Source organism: Lutjanus erythropterus, chromosome 5, assembly GCF_056507025.1.
Source record: "Lutjanus erythropterus isolate fLutEry1 chromosome 5, fLutEry1.hap2, whole genome shotgun sequence".
Lineage (NCBI taxonomy): Eukaryota > Metazoa > Chordata > Actinopteri > Lutjaniformes > Lutjanidae > Lutjanus > Lutjanus erythropterus.
The window spans coordinates 25,803,846-25,829,006 of record NC_139321.1 but is presented as its reverse complement, the minus strand read 5'-3'; the positions used below and the strand labels follow the sequence as shown (position 1 = coordinate 25,829,006).

Here is a 25,161-nt window from a genome sequence, read left to right as displayed (position 1 = left end):
ACATTTGAACAATCTTTGCAATATCAGCCAATATATCGATATTAGATATTTTTTAATCCCTCATAATAATTTATATTATAGTCTTGTCTTGTATTATTAATTAGTTCACATATATATATTTCCTATATCACAAGATGACTAGTGTATTTCCAGGAGTCTTTGAGTGGATGAAGTAAAATGTAAGTATTACAATTACCCCTGTTCTCCCCTTTCTCCCACCTGAAAATCCCAATAACTCGACCCATGGGAAAACTGGGAGGATACAACAAGGCAGGCATATCAGCGTGCGGGCGCGCGCTCGCCTGCGCGCTCCTGGTGAACTGTGTGGAAGTTTTCCTGCAACTTGAGGAAGACAAGAGGAGTGGAGCGAGTGGAGCGGCGCAAGTTACCGGGATAAAAGGAGATACAGCAAACAAAAAGCTGGGATGGAAGCGTAAATTTACACAAGTTTTCCACAAATGTAACCCTTCAGCGCTTGTTGAAGTTTATGGGCTTTCCTCACTGGAGAAGCGGAGTCTTCAACAGCAGGTGAGTGAAATAACTTAAATGGATTGTCGTGGAAATACCCAAATAATGTTTGCTCAACTTTTAATTAAGTTTTTTTTTTTTTTTATGTTAGTTAATGCTCAAATTGACAGGAATAAATCACTGCGTTATCAGAAGAACTTGGTTTGTTATCAGATGTCAACAAAAAAAGTTACTTAAATTTCCTGGAAATTCGTATCTGGAGTTAATTTTGCGTTTTGGGGAAAAAAACATGGATCGATAACTCACTTTTTCCACAACTTTTCATCCTCCCGCCGAGCTCTTGAGCAACAGTAAATGACTGTAAATTAATTTTCGCTTATCAAGATAGAGATCTCATGAAATGATGAATGACAGAGGGTGAGATCAGCGGCGGCGGTCTTTGTAGCGCTCTCCTGCGGCCGCGCGGTGGAACAGTTTGGCGATGAAGCGCATCCCTGCGAAGTTTCCCTGAAACTTGTGATTCATGCTCAAATTGCGAGGGAGGACGACAGAGGATGTGTTCCTGGCCAAACGCAAAGTCGTGTCATGATTAAAGACTTTCCCCTCGAACCAGACACCTGAAACCTCTGACTCATTCCTAATTGCTTTACTAATCCTGCTTAAAACTTGCTGGTGCAAGTGTGTGCAACCAGCTTTCAGATGTTATAACCTCCCATAAGGAGAGGAGGAATATCTAAAGTCACGATTTCTGACAACTTCTATTTCTCAGCCTTGTGGTTAGCTGTGCATCTCACCCTGTCTTGTCTGTGGTGTCTCCATATATTCTAATTAGAAGGGAGAGGGTGGTGGTGGAGGTGTGTGTGCATGCAGTGAGGTGAAACAGAACAGGACGGGACAAGCTGTTCAAACAGCCTTCAGAATGGGCGAGAGCTCATCTTGCTGCAGATAGTACTTTCCCTAAAATGCCTTGAACTTCCACAGAAAGTTGAACCAGGGGTTACACATTTTTAGCCGCAGCTACACTTGTTATTAGATCAGTCGATGCACTGGAGTCATGCTAATGAAAGGAGAGGGGAGGCCAGGTGTCAGACAAGCTCAGGTGAGGTCATCGGCCTCAGTCAAAGGGATAGTTCAGATTATTTGATATATGGTTGTATGAGGTACTTAATAGTCAGTGTATTACTTACAGTAGATGCTGGCTGGCACACCCCCAGTTGGGAGAAGAGGAGCACAGCACAGAAGCTAAAGGTGTTTTAGCCACTTAAAAAAGTCTACCTAAAAACTGTACACTATATATAGAATATTTTCACAGCTTTACTTTCCTGTAAAATTAGTCCTTTTACCTTGCAGAACACAGGAGTTGTTGGTCTACCACTGCCTCAATGCCTTAGTTTGTTTGTCTTAATGTGTAACTTTTGTGGAATCCAAACTATCCTTTAAAAATACAGATACAGATAAATACAGATTTTACACAATAACCACACAATAATGCAAACAAACCGGCAACTCCCATGTTTTGCCAGGTGAAATTGCTAATTTTGCTAATGAAGTTTGGTTGGTTTGGGCAGTGCAATGTTTGGTTCATATAACAGCCGTTTCTCATCAGATGGCATAGTAAAGCAGTGAAAATATTTTAAATATAGCATACTCTTAAACTGTTATTGATGTCTTTTTTTTAACATGGACCTTATTTAGGTGGTGAAAATATGTTTTGTTGCTGACCCCTTCCAAAGCAGTACACTGCTGAGCTACCATGCTGGTACTCCTCTCTGCTCCCCCAATCTGGAGGTGTGCCAACCAGCTTCTACTGTAGATAATACACTGACTATCAATAAGTACCTCATACAACCCCACTTCAAATAATCTGCACTATCCCTTTAAAATTGCTGTTGCAAAACTCTTGGATAGCACTGATTTCCTTACTCTTTTTGTGCTCAATAATGTCTGAGATAAGAGTTTTTTGTTGTCTTGTGTCCTAGGCTGGAGTTATAGATAGACCTTTGGACTAGAACCCACTGGAAATTAAAAAAGACGTCATTGATGGACTGAGCAGAGACTCTTCACCCACCATCACCCCTCTCTCTTAAATCCAGACAGCCTCTATGCTCATCAACCTGACTGTGGCCATTAAGGAACCTCGTGCCTTTCATGGAATACAGCCTGCCCTTCCCAACGCTGTGGAAGTGACAGCCATGGATTCACGTCCGGTGCTGGTCGCCCCTCCGCCTCCTCCCCTAGCGCCTCCGCCACCTCCACCTCCTCCCCCTCCTCCTCCGCCCCCACCTCCACCTGCATCCTCCTCTTCCTCGTTGCCGTTTACCCGGACGGACAGCGCCCGTCGGAGCCGGCTGAGGAAGCTGAACTGGGAGCGCATCCCCAAAGAGAAGGTGGAGGGGAGGAAGAGTGTGTGGAGCGGGGCGGCCCAGGGTGAGGATGAGTTCCCCATTGACCTCCATTCTCTAGATGAACTGTTTGGTCAGAAGGACAGCAAGCCTCAGGACAGAACCAGCACCCTGAGACGCAGGTCTGCTCTGCTGCGCTGCAGATCGCCCCAGGACAGCCCTGAAGAGGTCAGACCATGGGGATGATACAAAATTTTTAGATATGTTCGGATAATGTTTTTTTTCTTCCTGCTACTGAGTATCAAGTGCATTTAAAATGTATATTATCACAAACCCTGTACAAATATGATTGCTGTCACTATTGATGGCCTGATTCAGGTTAAACCCTTTGTAAAACATGAACAAACATACAGAGAATGAACGACACAGAACATGACTTCACCATCCAGGGGAAAAAATTAGTGTATACTAGGCAGCTCAAAGTAGCAGTTTCCAGTTTTGGGGTTGATAAATTCCATGGTATTGGATCAGGGCATAAACTTGCATACTCAGTGACAGCAATACCAGCATTTCAGGCAGTATTTGAGGAATTTTAAGATGCTGGCATTGGTATAATAACAACCCTACTATTTTTCAGCCATGTATAAAGATAGTGAGATTTCTTGCACTTTTCTTCCCTTTGATTGTCCTTTTCCTCTTTACAGATCTCCCTGTTGGATTCCAAACGCAGTATGAACATTGGAATATTTCTACGGCAGTTCAAGATGTAAGCTTTTTTATTCTGAACTAGAGCTGAAATGATTAGTTGATTAATCAGTTAGTGTATCAAATGTGAGGATTTGCTGCTTTTTTTTTGTTTTGTTATTGTAAATTGAATATCTTTGGGTCTGGACTGATGGTCAAACAAAACAAGACATTTGAAGATGTTGCATTTGGCTTTGAGAAATAGCTATGGACTATGGATCCCGCGTGTCTCTTTCTCTTTATTTTTTGACATTTCATAGACTAAACAATTAGTTTATTAGTCAAGATAATTGACAGTCTAATTGGTAAATTCCAGCCCTATAGTGCTGCAGGAATGAGTCCTAAAACCTGCAAATTAGTTAGTGTATTCACACCTCTGGTTCCTTTGTCTCAAAGTCAATATTTTATTTTATTATTTGCCTGAACTAAGTTCTGTGGTTAAAACAAGCTAAAGGGAACCTACAATTTGTTCCACGACATAAAATACATCAGTGAATATCCCTCTTGTGAAGGTTTTATGTATCTTAAAAGGGAAGTTGCTAACAAGCAGCTAAATGAGACTACAAATGTTGTCACAGACATTAAATATTGTCACATATTGGTTGTGATGTGAAGTCATGTGACTATGGTGTACTCCATTTATAGCCTTACATTAGCTTTTATGTCTGATGATTGCATTTGCACTTCAAAATAATAAAAATGGCATTTGTGAAGATTATTTGCTAACAAAACATGTCATTGTCATAAACGTGTTTGCCACAGAGCTTATTTTTGTCCATTAATCCAAAATCCAATGGAAAAATCCCATTTGCTTTTTGTAAAGGGAGCTAGAGTGATGCTAACTTCCATGCTGACCTACAAAAAGACGTCATCCCTGCAGCACTATTCCTAACAATCTGGTACAATCTGGTACACTTGAACAGCTTCAGCTTTTAGCCTTTTTGTCTGTGCTTGCTGGAGGTCACCATCAGTCAGAACTGAAGCTAGCGTTAAGAGCAGGAAACAGAAGTGTGTACAACTTTGCCCAGGGGAACAGTACTTCACTTGAGTTGAACTGTGGAGTGTGTGGCCATATATCAAAGAAGGTGGGTGTGGGTGTCTGCGTGTGTGTAGTTTGTGTCAGAAGTGTGAAGAGAGGAGAGGATGTGTCTCGTGTCGGGGAGGGGGCACAACAAGTATATTGCAGGAGACAGGTGCAGGGGCGGGTGGACACTGAGTGGCTGGAATGGGGGTTTTGAAGGAGGGTGGTGGGTTAAGTGGCCGCCTATAGCCCTGGGAGTCAGAGTTGACACCTGCTGATGCCCTTAAAGAGTGTCTAATGTTAAAGCGACCCCCTGCAGAGAAAGACCCCACTGGTGGCTTGTCATATTCATCTGTGCCCCAAAGCCTGATAAGCACGTTTTCCTGATTCAAACAAAGCTGCACTTTTTGTAATGAATGGGGCTGTTTAATAATCATTAAAGCAGATTTACATACAGTTTAATGTCTGATCAATATTTTGTCATCAAAAATCATGACATGCAGCATTTTCATGTATAAGTAATGATACAAAGCCATGGAAAAGAAGTGCTGAGTTGCTGTATTTTCATGCCTGCACGAGTGCATGAATGTTCATGGAAGTTCAATTGTGCGCCTCTCAACTGAAGAGTGGTTCTTCCCTAAACCAGATTTGTCAAGACTTGTTGAGAAAGCCATTATGTAAAAGCAGACTCTTAAGTACACAAACATTTGTCTTGTCGGGACATTATTTGTCCTCTGTTCTCAGCGCAGACAGAGGTTCTGTGGAAATGTGGGTGTAGTTTAAACAAAATATGGTTTTGTTTTGTCAGACAACATCTGAGTAGTGCTCCTCAATATCTTTTTAATATGTGATCTATTTATAGGCTATTTTGTCAGAATTTTGTTTTCAGTTGAACTGGTTGGGGCAAATAACGCAACACACGATAGGTCTGGGTTGCATCAACAAAGATAAATTTTTAAATCTGATTAAATCACGGCTCAGCTTTAAATTTATGTTGCACCAAACTTTTAAATCCAATTTTAAACTGTGATGCAGTATCAACTTTAAATGTCACTTAGGTTTAATTTTTAAAATGACTGCTTTTTGAGCAAAATAATCAACATCCTCAAACGTTAAGGCTCCAGTTGAGCCATTAAAACATTATGCCAGTCTCTCTCTCTCTCTTTTTTTTTTTTTTTTTTTACTATGTTCACTTTTTCTTTATTGTGCTGTTGTCTGTTTTTAATCTTATATTATTTGGCCATATTGCTCCATTAATTTAGCCAACAAGTTGGCTAAAGAAGGAGAAATTAGAGATCCATGAGGGGACTAACTAGGCTAAGTAAGTTTGACAACCAATTAAATAATCTCCATATTGATTTAACTATTTAATTTCAGTTTACATCAACACATTTGGATTTTAAACCTAGTTTTAATATACTTTGATAAGAACTAATCTTAGATTCAATTCATCTTTGTGCAACCCAGTTTGAGAGTGTTAAACCTGGTTTCTGCTTTGAAGTTCTTTTGAAAAATAATTTATCCTTAGGCTACCCTAGATGTCTTCAAATTGATGTTAATGTGGAGCAATGAACTAGGAGAATATGCCGGGGAATAACAGCCACATACAGTAGCATGCACATAATGGAATATGAGCATGTGCCATGGAGCTGTAAGTCGAGGGGGAGGGGAGGGAGAGGATAATGGAAAACTGCTGGAATAGAGGACAGATGTGTCACTCAGAGGAAGTAAGTCAGAGGTCAAACAGCTAGTCAGTTCAGTTTCTGCTCTTTCACCTTGACATCCCAAAGGCTTTTCCCCCCCGCACGTCTGCTTTTTATTTGCCCAGTGGATATGCCACTTTGTGTCGCCAGTCAGTGTGGCGTCAATCAACCCCGTCTCCCCAACGACTGATAAGAGCAGGATAAGCCTAAATATTGTGCGATGAAGGCAAAACAAAGAGCTGATACTGCTCATAACGTGAGTTTGTCTCAAGAGGGGGCTTATAATGCTTTTTCTTAAGCTGAAAACCCCATTGAATGTTAGTGTAACACTGGTTACTCTAAACTGTAACTATAATCTTGATTGTCACTAAATGAAACTACTATCGGGCTGTGGGTAAATCAAGAGCACAGTGGCAGCTTCATCTGTGTAACCTGGTCCACTTAAATGTTCAACTTCAACAGTAGGACAGCTGAACACTGACTACAAACGTGGCATATCTCCTACTAGAAGGTTGCAACTAACAATAATTCCCATTATCACTTATTTTCTTGATTAATTGATTCGTTTTTTTAGTCTATAAAATGTGGTGAAAGATTTGTCAGTGTCCCCTAAAGCCCAAAATGACATATATAAATGTTTTGTTTTGTCCACAATCCCAAAATATTTTGTTTACTATCATAGAGGATTAAATAAACCAGAAAATATTCATATTTAAGAAGCTGAAAGACCTTTGAATATCTAATATTGAAATAGATGGTGATAAATTTCATACAACTAAATGATTTACAGATTAATCATTGCATTGTAGCTCTTACATGATATCGATGCTGGTCTAAATTGAGGAACAGAGTACAATATGTATACATGTACTTAGAGGGGTTGCAAATTTTGTGGTTTTTTTCTTGCATAACACACATTTTTTTTCTAAAAAAAAAGCTCCACCAGACAAAACAATGTCAAATGAGGCACAATTAATGCCATTCCTAGACTATCAATTAACATTAATCCATTTTTAATCGGTTAAATTCTTAGTAGCGATGAATCAATTGCTGATTAATCATTAACATTCCAAATAGTAACCATTATTTTAATTATCCAAATGATCTCAAACCAAAAGGTCATCTACAAAATAAGTTTTCACCAAAATACACCTCATTCTTTGCTTTATTCAGATTAAATAATGAAAGGTGATGGAGAATAAATCTCATCTTACATTAACAATGATGTCATACCAAAAATGTGTTCTTCTCAACAGGCCTGCTAAGGAGATAGTTGAGGATATCAGGCAGGGCGCTGGGGACCGTTATGGAGCAGAGAAGCTCACAGAGCTCTGCAAATTGCTGCCTGACAATGAGGAGGTAAATTGCCTTTTTTGGCATACAAATACAACAGTGACAACCCCCTCCCCTCCCTCCCTCTTCTCTTACTCATCATCTGGCTCTGGTTAGGATGATCAAAAGTTTGCCATTACACCATGTCGTATGATGTGGTCTGTTTCCGGAGAGGGACCACGCTGAAAGATATTGGAATTGACTGTTAACGGCATGTTGGTTTTAGTTTTCCAGATTCTTTTTTTTTTTTCAATCAAAGCTGTTTTCCAGATTTTACTTAGCATCTGTTCTCTCTCAGGAGTCTCGCCTGAGGAGGTTCGGTGGGGAGCGGAGCTGGCTTGGAGAGCCTGATCTTTTCATCCTGCTGTTGGTGGAAGTCCCCAGGTACACACCCGTCAGCCCTAGACAGGATACAATTACCAAAAATATCCCCAGAACTTTCCAATTGATTGTTATTTTCACTTTTACATTACACCTCTTACTTGTAATGCTATTTATCCATCTAGATTGTTTTGGTGTCAATTGCAGAGTTTTTGAGATGTTGACCAAGAGACTTCTGCCCAGCTAGTTGCTAAGTGCTATAACTACCTTAGAAATACCTAGAATTAATAGTTCCTACATGCTGAGTGCCATTTACTTCCATTATATTTGAGAGAAGACAGACATTTCTACCGCTAATACCTCTTAAATTTAGCAACTCACACCAAAACAATCTAGATGGACAAACAGCACTACAGGTAAGATGAAAAATATGTATTTTTGATTTGGGGGTGAACTGTCCCTTAAAAACATGTCTGTTTCCTGTTTATTTGTGACACACTAGTCCTGCTCACATGATTCACTTTGTAATGACGTGTGTTTATTTAACTGATGATTGATCATGAGTGCCTTTTTGTCTCTGTCATCACTCACCCCGGTCCATCCATCCGTCCGTCCCTCTCTTTCTTCTTCCATTAGTTTTCGGCTTCGCCTGGATGCCATGATCTTGCAACAAGAGTTCGACCCTGCTGTGACCTCTCTGTGTGTGGCAGCCAGATGTCTGAGGGAGGCGGCCAGAGGTAACGTTAACAGCAGGGAGTTGTGTACTAAACTATAAAAATCGAGGCCTGTGTTGGCCCTCTGAAATGCTCCTATTTAGAATAGTTTTTAAATGGTGAAATTTGGTCCCAGTATGCAAATGCAATGGTTGGTACTCAGAATGGAGAAACCTGCTATCAGTTATATATTTTGTATACAAGTTTAGTTTAGCTTGACTGTCAGTTCTTCAAAATAAAGTTGCTAACTCATTTAGCAGACCAACAATTCTCATGTTCTGTGAGGTGAAATTACTGATTTCACTTATGGAGTTTGGTTGGTTTTGAGAGAGTGATTTGTCTTATGTAATGGTGGTTTTCTGTCAGAAAAGGCTGTCTGACAGCAAAGTAAAGATGTGACGATATTCTAAGTATAGCGTACACTGAAACTGATATTTTTTCTCATTTGTTGCTGACCCTGTCCACAGCAGTACATTGCTCAGCTTCTGTGCTAGTGCCCCTCTCTGCTTCTGACTATCAATAAATACCCCAAACAACCCCACTTCAAATAATCCAAACAATCCATTTAAGCCCTTGATGTCTGCTGCATACACATGAGTACTTATTATTCTTCTTCCTTGAGGGACAATATTGAATTTCTGTCTCCGACTCTCACAGAACTGCTGAGCTGTCCTGAACTACACTCCATCCTCCGTTTGGTGCTGAAAGCAGGGAACTATATGAACGCTGTGAGTGCTTCTTTATATTATTTGTTTTCCTTTCTTTTATTCGGCCTGACAAAGCAGAATCAGGCCTTTTATCTGTGAATAATACACCAGTTGCTATGGGGTCTGGGTGTGTGTTCAAGGACGTCACTCTGACTGTGCACCTGGGTTTTGTATCATTGTTTGTTTAAAGTTGTCACATGCATGTTGTGAGTGTGTACGTATGTGTGTTATTCTGACCCTGTATGTGGTTTCTCAGGGTGGATATGCGGGGAATGCCGCTGGTTTCCGGATTTCATCGCTGCTCAAACTGGCCGACACCAAAGCCAACAAGCCAGGCATGAATCTGCTGCACTTTGTAGCTATGGTAAGATTTGAATTTGTCAACTATTAAATTGCTAACTATTTTGATAATTGATTAGCAAAAAAAAAAAAGTCCCAAGTCTCCAGTTCAAATGTGAATATTTGGTTTCTTTAGTCACCCTTGACAGTAAACTCAGTATCTTTGGGTTAAGACAAAACAAGACATTTGGGGACATCACCTTAGGCTTTGGGAAACAGTGCTGAACATCCTTTTATCATTTTCTGACATTTTATGGACCAAACAACTAAACAATTAATGACAGATTAACTGATAATGAAAATTATTGTATTGTGAATTCTAAAATATGATTCAGGAAAATAAATTAAAACCGAGACATCTGTCTTTGCAAATGAACCCCTCTATCAGAAACAGAAATTGGTGGTGAAAATGTTTCGAGAACAGTAGCCGATCATAACCCTCAGGCCAGACTGCTTCATAGAGCATATGATTTTGTCAACATTCACAAATGACGTGTTGCCTCATTTGAAACAATAGCTGGATAATCATTTGTGTTTGTCTCTGCAGGAAGCTGTGAAAAAGGACCAGAGTTTACTGTCATTTCCCAGCCAACTAGGCCATGTTGGCTCCGCCTCGAGGTCAGTCTCTTCTCAAAACTCAGATTCCATCGAATCCTACAGTGACTGTGTCTGAGGGAATATGCAAGCACTAGTTAATAACATTGATACACCCCAACAGGCTGCTAAAACAAACGTAATGTAAATCTATTGCATTCTGGTGTCAGAATAAGGCACCCAGCTGTTAGCAATAGCTCGCTGACTGAGTGAAAGTGGGTCATGACAACATTGATAGTCCAAGCCAATATTTAAGCTCTGCTGGAGAGTTTTGCTAGCGAGTTTCTCTGCAAGGTGCTGAGAAATGACCAGCATTATTCTGCTCTTAAAAGTAAAGAATATAATTCTTGCACTGCACACAGTTAAAAAAAACCTTGTCAGTCTGGATCATTTGCATCCATTTATTACCTGTTTTTGGTTATAAGACCTTTCTCAAGCCATGCTACACAGCCACTTCTGTGCAGTTCATATTATAATTATGTATTTTATGTCCTCTTATGCTCTGCAGGTTGTGTGAGGAGTCCGTGCAGGAGGACTTATCCAAGTTAAAAAGCAGGGTGGTGGCCCTCAAGGCAAACATCCAGACTGAGGCGGAGATTCAGCAGCATACACAACCTTTCCTAGAGGTAAAAACACAGCAGTCTGTCACATATTAAAACTTCATCTAATGGTTTACAATCTGCCAAAGCCCAAATTTGTGTTTAAGTGAGGAGTGTTTATGCTCAAGAAACCAAATGCAGAGAGATGACTGTGTGAACTACTCCTGTGTGCAGGTGGCTGAGGAGCGTCTGAAGGAGGCAGAGGATGAGGTGGAGGGCATGCGGATGTCTAGTCAGGCTCTGATGGAGTTCTTCTGTGAAGATGACAGCACGTTCAAACTAGAGGAGGCTTGCAGGGTCTTTCATTCATTTTGCCACCGCTTCCAAAAGGCTGTCCAGGTTAGATTTCGAAATCCATTACTTTTGTTTTTCATGAGTTTGTGTAAAAGGTCTAAGACTTCTTGTATGCATAAAAAAGGATTATTTCTCTCAAATTAGGTTCACAAATTTGTTAAAATCTGAGCACTTCTCGCCAGGATAAGCAGATACCAATTTTTTCCCAGGAGCACAAAGACACAAAGACGCAAAGAACTCTGCCTCTGATTGGGTAGTACTCATTACTTTCGTTAGCTGGGGTGGTTACGTTTAGCCATGAGGAGTGATTGGTTAGGGTTTGGGTAAGAATATCAAAGTAAGACAGTCAGAGTATTGCCAGTCATGACTTTGCCCTCCTGGGAAAAAAAGAATCCACTGAAGAAAATTTAGATCTTTTATTTCAGCTCACAAAAATTAGTGCATAAAAGTGTTGTGTTTATATTTTCGTTCAGCATTAAGAGTCACCAACATGATTCCTTCCCTTTTCCACAGGAGAATGCAGAGCGAGAGCTGAAGGAGCAGAAACGTCTGGAGCGCCAACGTGAGATGGGTGAAAAGCGTCGTTCTCTGGCTGTGTGTACAGGGCTTGACCCGGGCCTCAGCCTTGCCAGAGAGCCTCAGAGTGAGGAGAACCAAGACGAGCTGGAGAAACTCCTTGAGAAGAACTTGAGCTACACTTGGAGTCGACGCAGCCTGAGAAGCTCTGACTCACGCAGACTTTCCCATCACCTCCACAGCGACACCCATATCCATAACTCATCCATGCACAAGAACTTCCCTGAGCTGGGCAGCAGCCCAACTTCGACCAGTTATCACTCCAACAGCTCATCTGATCATGAGACCACCGCTGTGCTTTGTAGCTCCCCAGAGACTGATGGCACGTGTTCCCCCACTGACCAAGAACCTGTTTTGGGTAGAGGGAGCAAGTCTCGTGCAACTAATAGGAGCATGGATGCAGTTCAGGACTCACACGTTGCTATGTTTAGTCATTCTCAGCATGGGCAGCGCTTCACGGTCAAGCAGCATGGGCCTGAGAGCATTTCTTATTTGCAACCGAAGGCAACTGGACTTGAAAAACAGGCTGAGACTTCACATGAACACATTGTTTCGATGACCACTGAATCTTCACCCAGTGCCTGTACAAACACTGCTGCTACATCCATTGATACACCTGCCATCTGTGTTAAAAGCCAGACCTCCACTCATAGACACAGGTTTGGCCTGCCGATGACAAACAATAGTCGTCCTGTTCAGAGTAAATCAATCGGCTCTTGTTTTGATGAGTCAGGGCCTCACTCTCTTCATACAAGTGGAATACTTTCTCACAGCGACACCAGGGCTGGGTCATTAAGGTACCAGAGATCCGAGAGCCAATCACAATCATCTGTAAATGCTCCAGAGAGAGTCCAGTCACAACCACAGGATAGTGAGACACCCATACCAAGTGCTGTGATGCCAGATGTAGGTTTATCAAACACTGAAGGGGCGTGCACACCTGTAGAGGAGAACTGGATGCCCTCCAGTCTGCCAGAGTTCAGCAAATCACAGCCAGAGAAGTACTCTGACTTGCCAAGTCCTGAGACGGTGAGGTCATACTCCCGGGTGGGTGAAACGCTGGAGTGCCACACACTGGTGAAAGGCCTCCGATCCTATGATGCTTTGTCACCCCCAACCTCCCCACTCCCACGACCTGCACCAAGCCTCTGTTCCAAGTGGAGAAAAGAGCGGGAGGTTGACCTCCGGGAGGGGACAACTCCAGGGTCTCCTACATCAAAGGAGGAGGCTCGGACCATGAAGATCCCAGTGCGCAGTGGAATAGGTGCAAAAAGGGGACTTGTGACACGTGCAGGACCTTCCAACAGCACTGGGATTCCCAGAGTGCGCACTAAAACTGAGCCTTCAAGTGGAACCCCATCCCCTGCCAACCCACCCACTCCCAGCCGGCTCACTCCCCCTCGCAGCATATCCATGCGCTCCTCTCCTGTCACACGGCCTGCTGCTGTTCAGGCTGAGGTGAAACGCAGTAACAGCACGCGGGAGAGGAATGTGAGTGAGGCCCAGACCCCAGGAAAGCCAGCCTTGACCCGCAGGACTTCAGACAGATCCTTACCAGAGAAGGTCTCAGGCAGCACACAGCCGGCCTTCATCAGAGGAACTCCTCTCCGTGTGTCGAAAAGACTCGCCCCTAACTCCGAGACTCAGGTGCCCTCTCAGCCTCGTGCTGCCCACAGCCCATCATCCACCACAGCTAAGACCATTCGCACAGCAGTCATATCGGCTGCCCGAAATAAAACTGCCAAAACGACAAGCACGAGCACCTCTCCAGCGAGCTCTAAAATCCCCACAGCTTCACGGATACCTGGCCCCAAAATGCCTCGAGCTGCTGCTGCTCAGCCACTGTGGAGGTGATGGAAGGGGAAAAGTGCTTTTCCTGCACACTTTTCATGCCTTTATGGATTTTGGTCAAATGTATTCAGTGTGGGTATTCATGAAGAGTCAGATTTATGGTCTTAATCAGCTATAGGTTGTCTGAATTCAACTTTTATGAATTTTGTTTGTAGATCTGAGTGCTTAGGTTCTATATATGCAAGAGGGAGCTGCACTGGGAGCATTGGGGACACTTTATCTCATGTGTTTCACCCAGTAGCAGAGTAGTAGATCCTCCAAAGTCTACCTCTTTTTATACTCGTCTGTGTCCTTTGCAGGCAATAGGACGCCACAATATAGAAGACCCTTCTTACAGCAGCTCTTCATATGTAGAACAGGTTAATCAGTCAAACACAACCACATGACTCTGTGCCTTGTCTGTACAAGTGTGCTTTGAAAGAATTGTCATTTGGGACACTGTTTCAGTTTGTCTAGCAATGAAAAAAGTTGTTTTTTTTTTATTTTAGGAAATTGTCCAAATGTTTTGAATACTGTGACCCTTCCACTAAATGATCATTGTGTTGGTGGTCTCACAGTCTGAACTGATCTCGGTACAATATTGAACTGTTTATCTTCTTGTTGAGAGGCCTCATCATTCTGATGCACTTTACAAACTGAAGAAGAGGCTGCGAGGAGACAATTACTGTAATTTTTGTTCATTTTTATTTTATGTCAAAAGATTCTATAACTTTATTGAATAGCATTGTTATTATTGTATTATGTGGATTTATAAACAAGAGAAGATGAATAAAGATGTTGATTTGAATATTATTAGTGTCTGTCTCTGAGAAAGGTGTGCATCAGTTCTACAAACCACATTTCCAACGCGGTTTGGATGCTGTCTAAAATGTAAATAAAAAACAGCAATAATATGCAAATCTTTTTCAATTTATTCAATTGAATACAGTACAAAGACAAGATATTTAATGCTACAGCTGATCTTTGAAAGGCTCAGTCATTCACAAGCTTGAACTTTAAAAAGCTGCATGGGCAAATAGCCCCAACAGTTTAAGAACATTTTCTTAAGGCATAACTGTGAGAAATTTAAGTATTTCACCATCTACATAATAATAGATTTAGAAAATATTGAGAAATGTATGTGTGTAAAGGACAAGGCTTAAGATCAGCACTGGATACCCGTGACCTTTGACCCCTCAGGAGGCACAGCAATAAAAACAGACAAAATATTACTATATGTTTTTGAGAACATTAAGAAAAAAAAAAACAATTCATGGCTGCTCTGGGCCCAAGCTCATCTGAGATGCACAGTGGAAAAGTGTGCTGTGGTTTAATGAGTCCACATTACAGATCGTTTTTGGAAATCAGGAATGTAGTGGCCTCCAGGCTAAAGAGGAAAAGGACCATGCATGCATGTGAATGCACCATTAATGTTGGAAAGTTCAGAAAAGTTTTGGAGCGACATATGCTTCCATCTAGACAATATCTTTTCAGAGACATCTTTGCTTATTTCAGCAAAACAATGCCAAAACACATTCTATACATGTTACAAGAGCGTAGCTTTGTAGCAAGAGTTTGGGTACTAGTCTGGACTGCCTACAGTCCAGACCTGTCTTCCACTGAAAATGTGTGGTGCATTATTAGGCACCAAATACTGGAGACCCCTGACTGTTAAGCACCTGAAGTTGTATATCAGGCAAGAATGAGAAAGAATTTCACTTTCAAACCTTGAACAATTAGCATTATCAGTATGAACATTAATTGTCTTGCCTCTGTACTGTATTCAATTTAATATAGGTTGAAGAACACTTGCAAATCACTGAAGTCTGTTTTTACTTACTTTTTACACAGTGTCCAAACTTTTTTAGAACTGGGGTTTGGATAAAAAAGTGCCTGTCTGTGTTGTTGATATATATTCGGATCTGTTCTTCAGTTTTGTATTCAGACGAGCTCTTGCTTTGACAGCTTTCACTTCCAAGGTCTCCACTCATCCTCATCAACTACTGCTCTTGCATCTCGCTGTCCTCTGTCTTCTTGTCACCCTCTTTTTCTCCCTCTGAACTCCCTCTTGCTGCTGCATCTCTTGACATAGTCACCCCCATCTCTGTCAGTGGCTGTTGTCATGGAAATGCAACAGACGTCCCGGGGAATCTGCTGGCAGAATAGTGGGGTGCAAGGGTTGGGGTGGAGGGTGACTGTGGGTGTAGGGTCCCAGTGGGAATTCTCTCTTTATAGGCCGCAGTGACGCCAGAACCTCTTGGGAAAGGCAATAAACCGGTGCCTCTTTGTGTTCTTGAGTGTCCGGTTGTCGGTCAGCGCTGGCCTCTTAACCTGCCTCAGTGTATAGAGGTGACATCATCAACGGGTCTCCAGGGGCGCAGGACAGAGTAGTCAAAAGTGATCCCTCTTTTAGCTGCCTTCATGTATTCTGCATTGATCTGAAAGCACTGGCTTTAGTGAGAATAATGACTTGTCCAAAGGTGAATAAGTGATATATGGGCTTTAAGACCAGTGCTGACCAAAGACAGAGGGTCAAAAAGACAGGGGACATGAAAGTTTTATGGCCTGTTTGTATGTGGGGTATGTATGCATACACAGTGACACACTGGCATTTAATGCTGAGAGAGTAGTTCAACAGAAACGGTAAAGTCAGAGGACTAAGTCTGTAGGCATCCATGCATTCAGACTCTGCAATGAAAACGAAACGTTAACAGACTTTCAAAATCCAGGAACAGCCTCCCTCCCTTGCAGTGAGACTGACTGGAGTATTAGACGGATAGTCATGCATTTGATTGCACATCACGGCCACAGCTGTGAACATGAGCCCAATACATGTTGAGTGCACCAGTCAAACACCTCCCATACACCAGAATTATGGAGAGTTTGTGTCCTTTATCAGTCTCGTGGCTGTAGTGTATTACCAATGTCCATTTAATGTTGAAAACATCAGTCCTGGTTGGAGTTTGGCTGTAATTAAGTCCTAATTACTGTAGCCAATGGGTCACATTCATGTAAAATGAAGCTGTGTCATATTATCATTGCATTTCTGAAGGAATAACTGGTGTTTGTTGCAGGGGAAAACATCACATCAAACTCCACTTTTAATTAATTTGAACATGACCTTGATGAGCATGGCAAAGATGTGTGGGTGACTGGGCCTTTTTCTGCATAGTTAGGAGCACTGGTGGAAAGTAAAGTTACCAAAGTACTAAGTAGATGTACTTTAGCTGAGTAATTCCATTTGCTGGTAGTTACTGCAAGTGTAGTTTTTCAGATTTTATGCACACAATACAAGCTCATATAAAATCAGTGGTCGGAAGTAATCATGTACTCAACTACTATATATGACTGTGTATGATATGGCCTATACATAAATTCTAAATTAGTCATTAGATTATAAAATATTATGGATTGCTGTAGATGTACCTACCCAAGAGTATATCAAGTTGGGCTGGGTGATATGGATAAAATAAAATTCTAATGATATTTTTGACCAAGTACCGTGTTATCAATATTGTTACGATATAGGGATGACCATGGGTGTGTTTGTGTGTGTGTGGTGTGACAGTGATTACGTCAGATGAGAAGTATGGGGGGCATTTCATGTGTTTTTTCTGTCGTAAAAATTATCACCATACACTTAAATCTTAGAGAGAGAAACTGTAAAGATTACGCAACGCTGTTTTCCTGTGAAACTCCAGCAGTGTTTTGTAGACTAAAAAGTTAAACCTGACCTTCAGTCAGCATGAGGGTGAGTAGAAAATGACTGAGTTTTCATTTTAGGGTGAACTATCCCTTTACGCCAAAATCTGACAAATGATTAGCTAAGTTTGGAAATCCCTCATTTGCACATTGATGAATCACTAATTCTAATCAACACCCTGAACAGGGAAATTCTGCATTAGTAGGCCTACTTCATTTTCACTTTTGTTTCTACTTAAGTAGTATCTGAAAACAGGACGTTTACTTGTAATGGAGTTCAAGTATTGCTACATTTACAAAGATCTCAATTCTTGTTCAACCACTGGGTAGACATAACTTTTAGGCTGACAGACAAATGATGAAACTCGTCCAGTTATTCGGACATTATTTTCCGTCATCCCATCAGCAGTTACAGCCAAATCAAAACATTTCTTATAAATTTGCTGTTAGCTTTTACCCTTGACATGCTTGTCCTTGGTTGTTTTCAACGCACAGGTTCATGCAACATAGAGCAGCTTAACGCCGCCATCTAGCGTCGACAAACGGCTGATACAAAATAAAACTACAACTACCAGTGTGCATCGCTTCCGTATGTCGCTTTTTACGTAATGGACAGCTCCCCGGATGCGGCTGTGATTGACTATACCAGGCAAAAAGAGATCGAAAGCCAAGTGGCGGTAAGTCACAAAATCCTTCAAATTTCACCGTTACAGGAGATTACTACTTGTGAGGCATATATTAGAACTTAATACATTTTTTAGAGTCTCTTGTGGGAGGTCATCGGTCAAGAAACAGACTTTTTAGAGGAGTGGCGTGCAAATAAACTTTCAACTTGTTTGCTAACTAGCTAGCTTGTTAGCCAGCAAATGCGCTAGTTCCTTAGCTTGATGCTAGCCACTAGGGGAACGCCTAGTATCATACAGTAAGTGAGCAGTACGAAATAATAAACTCCAGAGAATTACCGGCTCACTTTCGATTCACTTGTTTTTCTTTGTTCATGTACTAATTCGAGAAACTTTCCAGATGTTGTTAATCAGTAGACGACTGAAACTGTATCTAACCTAACGTTAATTACGTCGATGTGCTAACGTTGGCGGCGGTTAGCTTGTCTGCTAATAGGGAGAAAAGCTGTATTACTGTAAAAAATACTGTCCCAAAGTCACTTTTACGTTTCTCATTTAGAGTTTAATAATTTGCTCCCTTTACCAGTGGTGATGTAAAGCTTAGATTACCCTCTCAGAGCATGGAACATTGCAATTTTAAGTTACCCAGGTGCCCTCTTTTCTGTTGTCAGGTGCTGCAGCCCCAGTGGTCGTAGGCAGGATGCAGACCATAAAGTGTGTGGTGGTGGGTGATGGGGCAGTGGGTAAAACCTGCCTACTCATCTCTTATACCACCAATGCCTTTCCTGAAGAGTACATTCCCACCGTGTTTGACAACTACAGCGCTCAAATGAGTGTGGACGGCCGCACTGTCAGCCTCAACTTGTGGGACACAGCAGGCCAGGAGGAGTATGACCGCCTGCGCACCCTCTCCTATCCCCAGACCAATGTCTTCATCATCTGCTTTTCCATCGGCAGTCCCTCCTCCCATGCCAACGTCAGGCACAAGTGGCACCCTGAGGTGTCTCACCACTGCCCCAACGTGCCCATCCTCCTTGTGGGCACCAAGAGGGACCTGAGGGGCGATGCAGAAACGGTGAAGAAGCTGAAGGAGCAGGGCCTGGCCCCGACTACCCAGCAGCAGGGCAACGCCCTGGCCAAGCAGATTGGGGCTGTTAAATACATGGAGTGTTCTGCTCTGCTGCAGGATGGTGTCAGGGAGGTGTTCGCTGAAGCTGTGAGGGCGGTGTTGTATCCAGTAACAAAAAAGAACACCAAGAAGTGTGTCCTGTTGTAATAAATGGTTCCCAGATTTGGACTGTGGAGAGGGATGATGGGAAAATCCACAGATGCAAAGGAAGGCTGAGGAACGAAGGTCATCATCTGGCTGTCTCCATACCACCTCCAGCACCTCCACTTCTTCCTTATTCATCTCCTGGAGGACTTCACTCCATTACCATCATCACCAAAGTGACTATGCCAAAATTGGGGCAACTGACCGTATCTCCTCTATTTTTCTTACATTTTAACTTTTGATATTTACACTTTTTCTTCCAATTTTACATCTGTTCTAGATTTATAGCTTCTCTGCTTTGCCTTATAAAATGCTGATCATGGTTGTCACAAGCCATAATAACATCCAAACCAACCAACCAAGCTACCCTGTTTGACTGGAGAGAAGAGATCTGCCTTTCTTCAGGTGGAGAAATAATGACTACCTCATGCTCTCACCTAGGTTGCATCTCATGAGTCTCAAGCAGCATCACCATCAAGATGCTTTGACTTTGCCTATTTAGATGTAATAACAGCCAAGTAGAGGGTGAACAAGTTTTTAATTTCAAGCAGCTTGAGTCCAGACAAGGTGTGATGACTTCCGGACAAATGCCAGTACCCCATAACCAATATACACAGATTAGAGGTTAGACTCTCGAGCTGCAGTTCCCCTTGTGCTCAGTCTGGCATGTTAGAGCTGTCTGGCAGGCTGCCCTTCCAGCCTCCTGCATCGCTCTCTCACTGCCACGCATGGAAGAGCCAGTAGGCCTTTGAAGATAAGCCGGGCCCATTAAAAGCAGCCGACCATTTGCCCTCTTCAGTTATAGAGGAGCAGGTGTCATAAGGGCCTCTGCCAAATTAACCCACGCTGGTACAAGACTCCTCGAGCTGACATATCAGGATGTTGTAGCACAGCTCTCCTGTCTACGTCTTAACTCTTGAGGCTCACTCCGAGTGCCATTAAAACATGCCTAAGAATTACTTTTTGCCAGGATGGGGGTCAAAGAGACTGTATTTTGTCTAATAATGTTGAATTTACTCTGTAAATGATTTTTTTTCTCAAATGTTTTTAACCTACGAGTGCGGTTATGCCCAAAGTTGAATATATTTTTTGTAATAGCTTATGTTTATTTGATCAGTAAGATGTTTGTGTTTAATAGTTAATACTCAGATTTGATAAACCAGAATGCACACCTTGTCAATTACATTTTTGCCTTAGATTTAAGGTCTGCAGGCTATGACCACTGCATAATGGATTCAGTATAGCAGCATATAATACCAGAATATGTTTAAACTGGCTTGTGCAAGGCTATATTCACTTATTTTCCTATACTTTCTTGGTTAGTGGATTATTAGGGGTGTCACAATTCTCCAAATCCACGATTCGATCTGACTTTAAATTTTAAGGTTTAAGTTCAATTTAAACATTTTTTCTTTTCACTGACAGCTACACTGTGCCGTCTTTGAAGGCAAGGGTAGATTGAAAAAAACTGGGACTGGGAGAAAAGCTTCTGCCCTTGATTTTGATTTAATATTAAAATTGGGACACCCCTATGGATTATCATTTCATCTTGGAGGAAGCACTGTGTCACAGCTGCCTAGTTAATATTTCAAGTGACTGACAATATAGAAGGAGCCTTTCATTTGGTCAGGTGCCTTATATGAAACCAAAGACCATAGCAATGCTCCTTTGTTAAATCCAAAGGTTCTCATTAAAGTGATGCAAGTTCCGCGAGATCTTTCAAAGGCAGGTCTGACCAACTCTGGGTTTCATTTTTGTAATTTTTCACAAGCTTTCTGCCTTACAGTAGTTCCTGCCAGTAAACACTCTTCTTGCAGCCCTCTTTGTAAAGACACAGGTGCTAAACTGACATCTTGCGAGGCAAGTCTGTGTGCATCTGTGAAAACAGAGCACATGAAAGGGAGTGCTCATGGCCCACATCTCTTAACAGATTGTGGTTTACATCCCTGCATTGCATGTTGCAGTGAGGGCAAGGCACAAGCAAAACTTGCACATATGGTTAGCAAGAGCTGCGTTGGTGGAACGTGCCTTGTCACATCTGAAGATTTTTATATGTTTTATAAAATATTTTTTTAGTAATGACTGGTTGCTAATTTGTGCTTAACAGCTGCCAGTAATACCAGCAACCCTTTTTACTATAGTTATTTTCATGTACTCACTGAAGCGGGGTGTATTATAAGTCAACCTAGATTGTGGCCTGTGTAAAGTCTAGAATAACCGAAGCGCAACACGAGCAGGAGATTTTGTGTAACAACAGTGATGCGGTTTGAGATCTGCCAAAGGATGTGTGAAAATTTCCCAGATAGGCGTGTGGAGGGTTGAATGTAAGTGCATAATATGTCAAACTGTCAACTGTGGTGAGTTTGTTTTTTTTGCCGTGTCCTGATTTCACTCAGATAATGCTGTTGAAGTGGAACATACACCTGTGGGCTCTCTGTCTGTGTCCCAGCTGTATGCTACCGTGTGCGTGGTACTACGCTTTTACACTGGGAACTTGATTTGTAGAAATCTGTTTGTAATTGTTTTATATATAACAAAAGCATATTTGTATAAATGAACTAACAGTGAGATGATTTTAAATTATGCCAAATAAAAATGGTGGTTAAAACCAGGCAGTGTTTGATGGTGGATGTTTTCCCTTTGCTGTTTTGTGACTTGACCAAAGCAGGGTTTTCTGCAGGTTTCAACAATTAAATTTAAGAATTTTTGAGACCATTATGAATGCAATTACAACAATACTGGCAAAAAATAGAAAAGAATTTTTTTTTTTTACGTTTCTACAACAAATTTTTGGCTATCATATACAGTCCCGAGCATGTCCGCTTTTAATGTTGGTGTAGATACAAATGCTGTCTTCAGGTTTCCTGCCAGAGTTGAAGGAGTTAATGCTGTTAGTACAGAGTAGGTCATGGTCGGGTCAGACTTTGGTGCATAGTTTCCATTAGTGTTTACTGGTTTTCTGTTGGTTTTGTTTTGTAGTTGTCACAGTTTGGTTAAGACAATTTAGACATCTGAAAGTGAGACTGAAAAATATAACTTAATAAAAGTATTTTTAGCAGAGCAATAAATAACTGCATATTCAAAAACAAGTACGCAAGTTCAAATAGCAAGTTGGAGCCATAGATGGTATATTACATAGGTTGAAATCCTATTTTAATATAATAATCTATAGTTGATGTGAATTGTTTCCCCCTGTCCTCTCCTCCCCAGACTTAAGGAAGCTCAGGCAGGCTACAGTAATACTGCAGGAGCGCAACATTGTAATTTGACTGTTCCAAAAACACACAGTCTAGAGTTTGAGTTCAGTGATCGTCTGCCTTACTGTCTGCCAGACTCATTGACATTTTGTGCAATTAAACCATTATAAACATCAACTCCTCCAAAAAGTTTGTTGATGATTTCCTGTGACTTATCAATAGACACTAACTCATTTGGTGAACATTCAGCATTAATTTGAACTAATAAGCATGAAACAAAAACAGCTACAGACCTGAATGGATATTATAAGTAAACCACGGCTGTAGTGTTACCAGAGTATTTCAATTTAACATGTTTCCTTAATCGCTGGTCACATGTCATGGTCATTTTGTGATTTTGTGTAGTAAATATATTACACATATTCAATCCAATCAATTTTAAGACCTGTCAAATCATAATGAAGTTATTTTAAAGGTCTAAACTTCAGACCGCACAGACACCCTGAGAAGAACTCAATTGTTCCACACACTCAGCACATTACTGCTAAGCTATGAGCAAACAATGGAAGAATAAAGTCATGCTGATGTCTACAACAGAACTGAGTCACACATTTACAGCTACATCCACAGCTACTTGTATTTTCTGCTCAGGAAACCACACTCTATTCCAGTAGCACACATTCTGTAACTTGGTTCATCTTCTCTTACATTGATGCTGTTTCAATTACCATGTCCGAACACTAGATGGACACAGCCCTCCAGTTCAGCACTGCATTACCCACAATGAGAGCCATTCGTCAAAGCCTGTTTTTTTTATTCTATACATTTGGAGTTAATGGTCTATACCCATCCGGATTTCAGGGCCATCATTCAACTTAGCAGACACCCACAAGTTCAATCAGTTGCGGGGGCTTAAAAACTCGGCGTGCTGCTTACTCTGAAAAATTCCCTTGACCTTTATGGGTGGTGGCTCTGACAAATGACAGATGTGTTGAACTCCACCAAAGGCTCATTACAGCATCACCGCAGCAGCATTTAGAGGCCATTTCCTCTGTGGTCTCTCTAAATGTTTTACAACCACAACAATACCGAATGTATGTTTACAGCCCGTAAAAGTTTTGTTACTGCCTGTGTGAGGGCTTGACGTGTTGTTTCAGTGAACTCTGCCAAGTATGTATTACTAGAGACATTCAGGAAAACAGTGGTTAGAGTAGTGTGATGTTTAAATAAGATGAGAAAGGATGAGCAAGTGTTGCTGTCTGCAATGCGCTTAGCCCTAACTAAGGCAGGCGGATTAATGAGACGTGGGGTCAGTTGAGGTGATCCATTTTTAGGTAAGAGGACTGCAAAAGGTGTAGCCTACTGGACATATTTCAGTTGTCTGAAAATCCCCTTTTCCCATCCTTGTTCCTTTTTCTTTAAAACCTTGTGCTTAAATGGGACCTGGGCTCCATTCCTTGTACGTGGATATTTGTAATGAGTGTGATTTGATTGTTGATAATTGGACACAAGCCCAGACTTTTCAGTTCTACAAAACTGGTTTAAAATCATCTAAAGCTGTAGTCATAGCAACAAGAATTTCAGTCCAAACTTGCTACAAATACCTCCTGAAAAATGCAAATTAAATTTAATTTAAAATAATAAATAAATTGAATAAATAAACTGCCCATTTTTTAACTCTTGTCCCTAGTCGGGCTTTTACATGTATTGTGTAATTAAGACAGTTTTCAGTATCGCTGTAGTCCATATCGGTCTTGGTTTCAAGACCTGACTTAACGCCACTTTTTGGAGGACTCAGTTTCATCTCGGTATCGACCGCATTTTTACTTGGTCTTGTCTTGGTCTCAGACAATGAGGACTCAGGGCTGTCACCCCTCCACACCCCCGTTCACATGAACTCCGAGAAAGTGAATGCAGGAGACAGGAGTAGAAGCTGTGGTTGTCTGGGAAGAGATGTCAGATCTTGTGTAATAAAATCTGTACATCTGCAAAACAGAGTCCAAAAGACAACACAGCTAAAATCTGTGTAAATTCTGCAATGCGGTGCTTCTTCAGATGGCTGGGACCACATCAAACTTTCATCGGCTCATATGAAGGAAGCATAAAGAAAGGTTAGTGTAAGTGATGCTTGCAATACTAGCTACATAAGTTTTGCTTTTGCTTGTGATAAACAATGATGAGACAGGCCTGGTCTCAACCCTTCATACAAAAATACAATACGTGAGATCATGCAGGTAGTTGAGAAACCATTATAATCTGTTGGTGCAATTATATACATATTTTTTCAGAAATATAAAGTACACAACAAAATGTAGTTTGGGTCCAAGCAATTAAGTCCAAGCAAAAAGAAAAGCTTCCTGACTATTAAAAGATAAATAGAACAAGAAACAAATGGCATGGCGCTATGCTGGGAATTTGTCATTTGAATACTAAAATGTATTAAAAAGCTTTTTACTTGCAAGCTGAATTAAACAATTAACTGTATATTATCATAAGTTTATGAATCATGTCAGTACTCAGGCAACGGAAAGGTGATCTAATTCAGCTAACAAGGTTTATTAGCTGAACTCAATTTTATAATTAATATGGCTGCATTTTAATAATTACATTGGGGAGAACTTCAACAATCTATCACATACATCACTAATGATATTTTATCATAATAAATAATTATATTGCATTAATGGGAGTGTGAAAACTATGCAAACATTAGGCAGCACAAAGCAAAGCACAATGCCAGCATTAACACTGAGGGAACACACATAAAGTCTCCTGTCCATGAG

At 41.3% G+C, this 25,161-nt stretch overlaps 2 protein-coding genes across 3 annotated transcripts; both read left to right on the top strand.

The window, feature by feature from the left end:
* The first annotated feature begins 300 nt into the window (after nt 1-300).
* Nucleotides 301-14,396, top strand: fhdc2 (FH2 domain containing 2). 2 transcript variants are annotated; one of them, XM_084719396.1, is made up of 12 exons: nt 301-528; nt 2,562-3,038; nt 3,515-3,576; nt 7,535-7,637; nt 7,909-7,994; nt 8,568-8,668; nt 9,302-9,372; nt 9,608-9,715; nt 10,238-10,308; nt 10,793-10,910; nt 11,058-11,222; nt 11,691-14,396. In XM_084719396.1, exons 2-12 carry the CDS (start codon nt 2,571-2,573, stop codon nt 13,605-13,607), a joined length of 3,270 nt encoding a protein of 1,089 aa, XP_084575522.1. In that variant the 5' UTR covers nt 301-528; nt 2,562-2,570; the 3' UTR covers nt 13,608-14,396. The 2 variants fall into 2 exon arrangements, with proteins under 2 accessions (XP_084575522.1, XP_084575523.1); XM_084719397.1 differs by having other exon boundaries at nt 389-528; nt 2,448-3,038.
* A 3,473-nt stretch (nt 14,397-17,869) lies between these two features.
* Nucleotides 17,870-21,793, top strand: rhogd (ras homolog gene family, member Gd). The gene is made up of 2 exons (XM_084719395.1): nt 17,870-17,962; nt 18,580-21,793. The coding sequence occupies exon 2, from the start codon at nt 18,609-18,611 to the stop codon at nt 19,182-19,184; it is 576 nt and encodes a 191-aa protein (XP_084575521.1). The 5' UTR covers nt 17,870-17,962; nt 18,580-18,608; the 3' UTR covers nt 19,185-21,793.
* Nucleotides 21,794-25,161: the final 3,368 nt, after the last annotated feature.